The following is a 12,581-nucleotide window of genomic DNA, read 5'->3' as shown; positions in this document are numbered from 1 at the left end:
TATACAATGTTACAAGAGGTGGACATTGATGAAGTTAGTAATTTCTTTAATATTTTATTCAAGAATAAACTACAATATAAATTGGTAATGCTTTTTTATTTGTTTGTTTTTCAAGAATCAATCGGAGAAAGGGACTTGTTGATTCAAACAATAATTATGATTAAATAATTATTTTTTTAAATATTTTTGTAAATACCCGCGGGTACCCGTGGATACCCATGGATATGAAAAAAATAGACGGGTACCCACGTAACGGATATCCGACGGATATGAATATGGGGCGAATATTTATTCAGCGGGTAGGGTACGGGGGAACTACTACCCGTACCCTACCCGCTCCGTTGACATCCCTACTTGGGATGCTAAAAAGAATTACTCTTCAATAAAAATATACAAATTTATAACATATAAATAAATACACATATCATCTTACAAGATAAGTTTACGAGGTTGAATTAAATTTAAAATTCACATCTTCACATAATATCAAAATCATGAATATGAATTTATTTTATGGTACGCGTGGATTTAAGCGAGAATTTGGAAAAGTGAATTTACATTGATTTATAAGTGAAGATGAGAGTGTATAAATTAAGGAAAAGATAATATAATTTAAGTAGATATGAATACAAAGTTTGTGAAAATTTATATACCATTGATAAAATTTAATAAATACTTATTTTTAATAGATTAAATTATATGATTACTATTTTACCCTTCATAATAAATATAATATAAATAAGAAAAATAATGTTAAAATAAAAAATATATTTAAAATTAGAAAAATATAACTTATTAATATTACCACTAATAACTTGAAATAATTTATTAATATTTTCATTGATAACTTAAAATAATTTATAATATACACTATTTAATTTAACAAACAAAAAATATCTCTACTTCTATTTAAATTTATTTCATTTTATATAATTAATTCATTAAAAAAATTTACATATAACATATTACAAAATCACAATTATTTTAATTATTTTTTTCAATATTATTATTATTATTAAAAAATAAAAATTATATATATAATTATAATATATATATATATATATATATATAAAATTGTTATTATATATTATCATTACAATATATATATTACCGAATTTATTTGTTATATATATAACAATTGTGTGCTTTTTTATATATATATTTATACTAAAATTAAACAATTGTTATATATACAAATCAATCTTTATATATATATATATATATATATATATATATATATATATATATATATATATCAGAATATAAAAATTAATGATATTTACGTGATTTTTTATGAAAATAAGTCACAAAATTATATTTACAAATTTTTCTTTTCTAAATATACATTTAGAACATACAAGTGAAAACTTAAATGAATATTTCCTATACTAGACCCAAGTATTTCATTCCAACTTTTGTGTTCCCTAGCTTCTTATTTGTATTCTTTTAATCAAAATATTCGGTTGCTTTTTCACCACGGCTTCTGTGTTTTACTTTATATAAAATCACTTTTTGAGAATACTTTTTTCTAGAAGACTATGCAATTTTGTCAGCGTCATAAATAACAAGAAGACGTTGCTGTCACTCATCATCCTACATTTTTCTTACGTCATGATATATGGTTTATCTAAAATTCAATTTATCTTCTGCTAAAACTAATTTCAAAATTAAGTTAATAAAGTTATTCCTTTATCACAACACCACACAAAGTCAGAGGTATAATGTGATTAAACATCGTAATAATGAAATCTAAGGTATTAAATTTGTACGTGGTTAAAGTTTTTGGAACAGTGTAAATATTAATAATATAAGATTAATTAGTTTTATATTAGTAAAAAGTAATTAAGATAAACAGAATATAAATAGAAAAACTCGTAATCATAATATATAAATAAAAACTACTGAAAATTAAGATTTAAAAAAATCTCATATATATATATATATATATATATATATATATATATATATATATATATATATATATATATCATAATAAGTTGTTTACGTAAAATATTTCTGAAATTGACAAATAGTAGTTATTTCTTTAATAATTTCCGAAATAATTTCAAACGAAATGTATTTCATCAAATAATAAATTTATAAAATCAATATTAAAATAAAATGATGAGTTGTTTTAAATTGTCTCAATAAAAATTATAATTACATAAAAACTAAACTAAATAGTTTCTGTTACTAAAGAATTACAAATGATAATAATCAATTTCATGTTTCATCAAGAATAAAAACTAGTTGCTAAGTTAATACTAACTTTTTGTAATCTCTATAGTTATGTTCTAAAAATATATAAACATAAAATAAACTATGTATTTATTAAATCGTATTTTTTTATAATAGTAATGATAACGACTAATTATTCAAAATTGCTTTCAAATTGAAGAAAATAGAAGAATAAAATTTTGTGTTGAAAAGAAAACTACATAAAGTAATAAGCCTTTGTTTATCTTTAACACGAGAGAACACAAGCAGACTGCGACACACAATGAATAAATAAATAAATAAATAAAATGTTAAATATTTAAAGTGGTTCAATCAATTTATCATTTTAAATGAGTTTACAATTTTCTTATGTATTAGTGTCGTCTACTATCTTAAAATAAAGATTAAATTGGTACCTAAAGTATTTGAGTGCCAATTAAATAGATACACATTTATACAATTTCATGCAATTTGATTTTAGAAGTGTAAATCATTTCTTAAGTGAGTAGATCAAAAGTCTAATGAAAAAAACTAATAGCGAAAGGACAACAAGTAGAGTAGATAAAAAATAATAATTGTTATTCTATTCATATTTTGTTTTTCCTTTTCATATGAAAGTATGTTAATGCCTCAATTTAACCTTTAAAAAACACTAAATTAACTTCTTTTTTCTCTGTAAACCAATTATCTTGTTATTATACGTTGAAGACTACATTAGTGATTAATTAAATTTAAAATTAAGATAAAAGATGAAACAAAATAGTGACTTAATAATAGCATTGAGCTAAACAGATAAAAAGAGTGATTAGAACGATTGAAGATTGTTGAATTAACAAATTTGTGAAATGTACACTGTACTCATCCCCAAACAGGACGCTGCAAAAAGAACCAAAAAGCACTCCTAAATCACTAATTTCACACAACCATGAGTTGTGATAATCCAAAAGCCGGAAGAGGAGATAACGGCGACAACGGCGGAACGTTGAAAATCTCCTTCACATCACTATCCCAGAACCCGGTCCACATAGACGGCGTTAACGGCATCTCCCTAAAACAGTTCACCTCCTGTTCCGTCGTTTTCTCCTTCTTCACCACCGGCTTCACTTCCTCTACCTCCTCCTCCTCCTGGCGCCGCCGCTTCCTCTCGCCCTCGGCGTCGGTGGTCTCCTCCACCGCGCTTACTTCGAGCGGGAAGTTGAGGATGGCCTTTGAGCCGCGGAGCCTGAAGGCAGCGCGGTCGTAGGCCTTGGCAGCCTCGATGGCGGTGTCGAAGGTTCCAAGCCACACTCTCGACCCGCGCTTGTTCGGGTCGCGGATCTCGGCGGCGAACTTCCCCCAAGGCCGCTGCCGGACTCCTCTGTAGTGCTTCTTCTCCGGCTGGTTCTCCGGCAAGACCACAGCCGGGTTGGGATCCGGGTTCCCAAATTGGATCCACTCGGTCTTCTTGGGGAGAGAGATTTGCAGCGAAGGTTTACGATTTGATTGGGGTTTCTTGTGAACCGATGTGAGGGGTTTCGGGGTGTCGAGGTCGATTATTTGGGGTTTGGAGTCGAATTCGAAAAGGGGTAATTGAATTTCAGGTTCAAGGAGCTCAGTGAGGTAGTGATCGAAGGAGAGGCAAGAATCAGAGGAAGAAGATTGAGAAGGGCTGTTATTGGTTTCATTAAATTGGGAAGAAGGTTGTTTATTTTGGGGAGTGGCGAGTGGAGAGAGTTCACCTAAAAGATGCAACTTGATGCGATTCAAAGCTGAAACTTCAGCTGCGTTGGCCATGCTTGAGTTGAAGCGCTTTTGTCTTTGCAGGTAAGGTGTTTGAAGAATTGCAAGGGATGAATGAGGTTTAGTTTGGTTTGGATCGGATTGTGCTGTGTGTCTTAGTTGAGTTGAATGGGGTATATATAGTGGGGAGAAAGGTGAAATTTTTAAGTTGTAGGCGACTTTCAACTCTGGTGCTACGATGGAAGCAGGAAGCATCCTTCAACTTGCATCATCAATTATTCTTTATCGTGAAAACATGGATATTTTAATTCTCTGCGCCACGGAACACCCTACTAACCTTGTTCCGTATCATGTCCACATCAACTGCATCTTCTTTTTATAATTACCTCTTCTTTGTCTTTTCTCCCGTCTTTACTCTGCAAACCTAACCTACTCTTTCCTTCTATTTTCACCTCTCTTTTTATTACACCACACTATTTCTCAATTTTCGAATATAACATTATGTAATTTATGTATTAATATTTAAAAAGTTAAAATTATGAATTTAAAAAAATCTTATAAAAAATTCATGATAAATCTTTTGTTTAACAATTTTTTTATTGTAAAATATTCAACAACTTCATAAAGACAACAAGTATTAATTCAATAAAACATTGGTTTCATTCGGTTAAAAGGTTTTTTAAGAAAATTGGAACAAACACAATTTATTTGAAGAGTTCAAGAAAATGAGAAAGTGGAATGTGACATGTGGATTTGGTCACTTGGTTGATTTAAAACTGTGGCTGCAACATGCAAACAAAGTATTAGTTGTATATGTGACTTTGTTTAAATAATCTTAATATATATATCAGCTTCGACCAGTTTGGTTGGATTTAGTTTTGTAAATTAAATAACAAAAACAGTACCCAATGGCAGATAAGTAACTGGTTCAAATTTTTTATTTACTTAGTGTAGATCCAAAACAAACTGTTAACATTCCTGATAAATCCACAAAAATTTAAGAAAAATAATTAAGAGACAGGTAAAATCATTATTTTTAAACATTCTATTATGTTAACCTTAGTGAGACGTTGTGATATCTTTTATCGTACAGATAAAAGATTAAAAAATCAGCAAATAAGATTTTTTTTTTTTTAAATTCCAGAATAGAGTTTATTATAATTTTCAGTTTTATGTTATCTCCGCCCTTAAGATGGTGATTGTTCGCTGTTTTAGTTTGGACAAATAGTCTTAAATAATTTATCTTATTCAATGGATCAGAATAAAATATTGAATTAGTATATCATTATTTGCATACGTCACTATGAAATACAGTCAAGTTTTTCATTATTATTTAGGAAATAATAGGTTTAAACAGTAGAATCCTCAAGTAAGTTTTAATTTTATTTAAGAAAACTTAATGTCATCATTTTCAATATATGTAAGTAAACATAGTCTGAAAATAATTTTGTTCTTACGTTGCCAAGTATATCATACGACGACTACAATCAGTATTTCAAATGTGTTAAGTTTCCGATTTTAAGAGTTATTACAACAAAATATCTCATTATTAATCAATTTTAGTGATTAAAGGTTGTTGGTCATTATAATAACACATTTAAATATCAATTTACAAAATAAATAAAAAATTATTATTAGAATAGTCAATATTATGAATAGAAAATTATAATTAGTTTCTAAATTGGTTTTTAAATTTAATTATCTAGATTTTAGCTATAAAAGGAAATTGGTCACTAAACATTAGCTGTCAAGACTTTTGCTACAAAGAGAATTAATTTCTAAATTAGTCTCTAATTAATTAGGGATGACAATATATGTTTGGCCTAACGACCACCGAAAAAACGTGGGACAGGCCTAGGTATTGAACCTGTTAGCCCACAAAAGTCTAATTTGTATAGCCTGCAGCCCACGCAGGCCAGATGCGGGACGGGACAGGCTGGCTCGCATAACCTAACACTTTTAAACTTTAACTTGTGAATTCACGTGTGAACCAGTCTTTGAACCCTTTTGGACTATTAATTATTGGACTGTTTTTGGACTATTGCATTGTGTTTTTGTTTTTTGTCATTGAGATGTGGTTGCTTTGCATCCTTAATGTTTGTGTCCAGGACTTGTTTTGTTGTAGAATATACCTTTGTTGAGCTTGTAGAATATTACTTTCTTTGGATGTTCTTTATGAAATATTTCATCTGCAAATTAATTTTATCAATGTATCTGCAATTTTGCATCCTTAAAATTATTTAAATGCAACAAATTAACTTTTAAAATTATGATGTTTAAAAAATGTGGTCCAGAGGGCCAAAAGGAATACGGGATGGTCCACGTAGTTCAGCCCTTGTTTTCTCTACAAAGGGAAGTAAGCGGGCTGGGCCGGATCGCATTGCCATCCCTATTATTAATTAGTGACCAATTATAATTTTGTATTCATAATAGCGATTATTTTAGTAACTAATAATTTTTTATTTTTTAAATTGGTTACTATAGCAACTAACAACTTTTTGTCTTTCAATCAATAAGATTAGTTGTTAATGAGACATTTTCTTGGAGTGAGTACTCAACTTCTTTAAGAGTACTCGTCCTCTCTTAGCCGAATAGAGGTTGTGCTTGCAAAAGACATTCTGACGCAAGTCAACTAGTTAGCAAGTAACAAATATGGTAATCAATGAATGTAAACAATTACCTCATAAATTATGCTATTTATATTATTATTAATGGGTTTTTTACCTGAAATAAGTTTGGTTTATGTGACTAATTATCTGAAATTAATGTTTAGTAAATCAATCTATTTAATCATATCTTAATCACAATTTTAATCTTAATCAAATTGGTTAATGCTTTCGGTGTCCCGACTCTCCTACCACCTTTCTTTTTTCTCGCTTCTCCCTTTCTAGGTTCCTTTACCTTCACACACACCCCTTTCACTTAAGATGAAAAGAAAGTACACCACCAATTGTGCCAAGATCTTCCATCCTGATGTACAACCCCTTTTACCACATCAAAATAGTTGTTCAAAATATTTGATTAGCGACGAAGTGGGGTCATGATGCATCTCATCAGGGATGATAACAAGACGAGACGAGGACAAGTTTCGCTATCTCATATACATCTCTATAAAAAAAAAAATTCATCCACATCCCCATCCTCATCCCAAACTCAATAGGTATCAAACTTTTTTTTCATCCCCATCCCCACCGGATAAAGGGTATATTCTTGTACTCATACCTTTACCCATTTTCTTAATATTTCAATATTAATTAATTTTTATAAAGTAATAAAATTACGATAAAGTAAACATAATATTATCAAATATTCAATACTAAGAAGATGATTGTTTCTTCATTGTCAAATATTTAGTAAGAAATTATACTTGTATACATTTCAAATTAGAATACCAAATAAAATTTCATGAGAACCCAAACATTTATTAAATTTGTAAACATTAATGAAACCTAGTTGACAAAAAATTAAAAAAATATATAAAAAGAAAACAAATATTCAAATTAAGATATATTTTGAATGTATGTTTATTTCAATTATTTAAATTCTAATGAATATCTCTTTAATACATTTATAAAAGTTATAATACATTACTTGATCAAAATCACTCAAAGAACAAAGATTAAACTAATAATAATAAAATCTTAACATATATCTTGTATATTTGAACTTCAATATATGTTGGATGGTGATAAAAAAATTTAAGGCAATTACATTAAATTTTTATATTATGGTAAATAAAATTTATTTATACAATTATATTTACAAAATTACAGTATGATAATGAGTTAGAAAATAAAAAAATAACTATATAAAATATATCAAAATGGTATTCTACATTATGAAAATAAGCAACAAATAAAAATATTAAAAAATTATCAAAAGTGTGTATTATAAACAATTTAAAAGATTATTGAATGAAATTGCAAAAAGGAAATCAAATATATAATTAAGGGTATGATAAGATGAAAAATACATTAGAGATTTAAGAAAACTTTTCAAAAATCAACATAATCAATGGTTGATAAATAACGAAAATTGTTTTAGTGAAATAAAAAGTTCCTAAAATGAAACAAATATTAATATTAATAGAGTAAAGAGGATACATTTTTTATATTACCTAGTAAATGAAATATTTATTTAAATTTAGAGTGTTACAAATTCTAATATGAAAGTAAAATATACAATAAATAAAAATATTGAAAAATAATAGAAATATTCAAATGTGATATATAAAAAATATTTAATTGAGATACATAATTTGAACGTAATTGCATAAAGATTATGATAAAATGAAAAATATATTGGAAATATGAATGAATTATATAACAAACCAAACAATTAGATAAAAAATATAGAAAGTGTGTATTATATATATATATATATATATATATATATATATATATATATATATATATATATATATATATATATATATATATGTAAGCATAAATGCAGAATATGATCCTAATATTGATTCTAATAATCAATCATAAATTCATAAACAATATCTCATACCCATACTGATAATTGATAATGTTAATTTTTACCATTATCCAAGCTATATTCCATTAGCAAAATCATCTCTTCCAAGGCTTTTAACCTACTTAATCCTTAATTTTACCTTACTTTTGTAAATAAATACACTTTGGGTTACATTGATCTAAATATACCACTAATCTCCATTTTTGTGTCCTTTTTGTAGAAGGGAAGCTTTGTTCCAAAAATCCTAACAAGTGGGTGATCATGAGTAGCAAGAAGAAGGCAAAAAGACACTAAATGGGGAAGAAACAGTAATCGCCTGGCGCCACAAAGACACCGCCAGGCGACACCTTCTTCCAGTACCAGGCGCCTGGCGCCAGCCAGGCGAAAAATGGCCTTTCCAGCAGCTCACCGCCTGGCGGCATCTGGAGATCGCCGGGCGGTACACGCAAGGTTTCAGCACTGTTTGGTGGCTTGCGCCTGGCGGCATCTGGAGATCGCCGGGCGGTACACGCAAGGTTTCAGCACTGTTTGGTGGCTTGCGCCTGGCGGTGAGAGGCTTCCGCCAGGCGACGATTTTCGCTGATGTGTCAAGTTTGCCCTTTTTCTTCTGTTTTCGCGAGGGAAACGTATCTTTGGCATTTTGGAGGCACGAAGAACACATTTGGAGAGCTTGGAGGAGTGCTAGGGCTTGTGGGAACAGCTCCATCTTCCTCTTTGTATCTCTTTCTCTTTCATCTCTTCCATTTTTAAGCTTGAGCTCTCCATGGCAATGGAGAGCTAAACCCATTTTTGTTGGGGTTAGATGTAGCCACGAAACTCTTGTGTAAATGCAAATGTTTTGATTATATATATGACTCTTTCATTAATTGCTAGTCTTCTTATTTCTTCACTTAAAGCTTGCATTGATTTAGCCATCTCTTGCATGATTTTTGGTTCATGGGGTGTGAAAATATCTTTTGAAACCTAGATTTGGAATAAGAGAACTCAATGGAGCTTGTACCTAGGAATGGGGCTTGACCCATTGGTTGTCTTAAACCTTTGTGCATAAAGCAAATTTGCTTATTAAGAGTTCAAGGAATTGACTTTTAATAAGGAAATTTAGGCTCAATCTATTAAGGAATTAGGGTTTGAGTAATATTGTGGGTTGGCATTAGCATATTAATAAATAGGATGTTAAATTGTAGTTACATGAGAGCATAGTTGGTGAATTCTAACCCCGGCAATATCAAGTCATATCATTTCTAATCTTTTCCATTCACTAAGTGCCTTTAACTTCCAAAGTTCAATTTTAATTATTTATGCAAAGTCTAATTTCATACATTAAAACTCAAAATATGGATTTATTCGTTAGTTTAAATTAGTCACTAATTACGCAATTAATTAGTATACACGAGTCTCTTGGGAAACGATATCCCGGTCTTACCGGTTACTACTTGCACGACTTGGTACACTTGCCAAAGTCCTAACAATAATCATGTTGTAAATAGTAAACGGAAGCGTACCTGGATTGGCCATAACGATAATATTAAAGCACTCCTATATGCACAGTGATCATCCTCCTGTAGAGCACCTTGATTTTCCTTTGGTTTGATCTTCCTCTTGTATAGCACCTTTATTTCCCTTTGGTTTGATCTTTCTCCTGTAGAGCACCTTTATTTCCCTTTGGTTCTCTCTCTTGATGGGGATAGGGAGAAATGAACAGGAAAAGTACATTATGACTCTCTGTGTGCTCTCAGAAGGGGACCACGACCATTTATAAACTGAATTACTTAAGTTTTAGTATTTCTAATTTGGCCCCTCATCAAATTAGAAATTACTAACTGGTCTCTACATAATATTTATTTTCATGACATATGCCTTTAGCCAAATCTTTAATTTAGTCAGATCACTTTATTATTTGGCTTTATAAATAATGGCCCTAACACATTTAATTATGTATCATATATATGCATGACCCAAAATTACTAACAATCTCCCACTGGTCACAAATATATATGTACTTACAACCTTATAAATGTGTTAGACTTGATGAGCTCAAAATTGCCATTATATTACTCGAGCATACTCCAAAAGTCTCGTCCATTGATTATATCAGTATGTAGAACCAAACTAGTTTTTCATTGCATCAATTGCAACTAAAACCAACAATGATCACTAATCTTGACACAACCAAATGACATGGATTCATCATGAAATGTGTAGCATGAAAAATTACGTGAAGGTGATCTGTATATACACATCTATTTTCAACTGGTCCAAACTTTAACTTAATGAGATCGATATAAAAACTTAATGTACAAAGTGTAAAATTAAAACCACATATATAAATAACCAAATATGTTTGAAAGTTCAATGTATGCATACAAGAAATTAAACATAGAACATAAAACATATGAAAATGACTATCTCCCACTAAGCCTCAGATTCCTCAAATTGTAAAACACCCATGTGAGCAACATGCTCATGAAAGACCTGGGGTGGAAGTCCTTTGGTTAGAGGATCTGTAATCATGGAGTTTGTCCCTAAATGTTCTATGGAAATCTGTCCACTCTGTACTCTTTCTTTAACAACTAGGAACTTAATGTCGATGTGCTTTGACTTAGTCGAGCTCCTATTGTTGTTGGAATATAATACAGCTGATTTATTATCACAATATAACTTAAGTGGTCTTTCAATGCTTTCCACAATTTTCAGCCCTGTGAAAAAATTTCTCAGTCATGTCCCGTGATTAGATGCCTCATAGCATGCTACAAATTCTGCTGCCATGGTGGAAGAAGCTGTAAGGGTTTGCTTGACACTGCGCCAAGAAATCGCACCACCTGCCAACATAAAAATGTAACCTGAAGTAGATTTTAAGCTATCTTGACATCCTGCAAAATCTGAGTCAGAAAACCTAGTGATCTCCAACTGGTCTGACCTCCTGTATGTGAGCATATAACCTCTTGTTCTCTTTAAATATCTCATGACCCTCTTTGCTGCTATCCAATGGTTCATTCCTGGATTGCTTAAGTATCTGCCTAGAACCCCAACTATGTATGCTATGTCTGGACGCGTACATACTTGGGCATACATCAAACTCCCTGCAGCTAACGCATAAGGAATCTTCTGCATTTCCTCAATTTCCAAATTTTCCTTTGGGCACTAATTGAGACTGAACTTGTCTCCCTTAGCAACTGGAGTATCCCCGGATTTACATTCATGCATGTTAAACCTTTTAAGAACTTTATCGATATAGCTCCTTTGTGATAATCCTAGAATACCCCGAGATCGATCTCGGTGTATTTGAATTCCTAATACAAAGGAGGCGTCACCAAGATCTTTCATTTCAAAATTTTTTGACAGAAATTACTTAGTTTCGTGCAATATGCCTATATCATTAGTGGCAAGAAGAATGTCATCAACATACAAGATCAGGAAAATAAACTTGCTCCCCTTAAACTTGTGATACACACAATCATCAACAAGATTCATCTCGAAGCCAAATGAGAGAATTACTTGATGAAATTTATGGTACCATTGACGGGATGCTTGTTTTAGTCCATAAATGGATTTAGTCAATTTGCAAACCATATTCTTTGGGTCTCCCGACACAAAATTTTCTGGTTGCACCATATAGATCGTCTCGTTAATGTCACCATTGAGAAACGCCGTTTTGACATCCATTTGATGAAGCTCCAAATCATAATGTGCAACAAGAGCCATAATTGTCCTAAAAGAGTCTTTTGATGAAACTGGAGAAAAAATCTCTTCAAAGTCAATCCCTTCTTTTTGAGTAAATCTGTTAGTTACAAGACGAGCCTTATACCTCTCCACATTACCGTTAGAATCCTGTTTGGTCTTAAATAACCATTTACAACCAATGGGTTTCACACCTTCTGGTAATGGGACAAGTTCCCAAACCTTATTGTCTTGCATGGATTTATACTCTTCCCTCATTGCTTCAATCCATTTTTCTGAATTAGGATCCTGTATGACTTCACGGACGGTGATCGGGTCATCTTCCATCACACTATTGTTACGATCTTCATTTTCTTGAAGAAATACAACATAATCCTCTGAAATGACACTTCTCCTTTCTCTCATGGATCTCAGTAAAGGTGCTGGCTCATGAAGCATAGGTTGTTAAGGATCTTGAGTTTGTTCTTTACGAACAACCAAATCAT

General features: G+C 30.9%; 1 protein-coding gene across 1 annotated transcript; it reads right to left on the bottom strand.

The window, feature by feature from the left end:
- Positions 1-3,017: 3,017 nt before the first annotated feature.
- Positions 3,018-4,098, bottom strand: LOC114179730 (ethylene-responsive transcription factor 5). The gene has a single exon (XM_028066154.1). It carries the CDS (start codon positions 3,988-3,990, stop codon positions 3,133-3,135), a length of 858 nt encoding a protein of 285 aa, XP_027921955.1. The 5' UTR covers positions 3,991-4,098; the 3' UTR covers positions 3,018-3,132.
- Between the last annotated feature and the right edge of the window lie 8,483 nt (positions 4,099-12,581).

Source organism: Vigna unguiculata, chromosome 3 (genome assembly GCF_004118075.2).
Source record: "Vigna unguiculata cultivar IT97K-499-35 chromosome 3, ASM411807v1, whole genome shotgun sequence".
NCBI lineage: Eukaryota > Viridiplantae > Streptophyta > Magnoliopsida > Fabales > Fabaceae > Vigna > Vigna unguiculata.
This window is presented reverse-complemented; position numbering and strand designations above follow the sequence as displayed.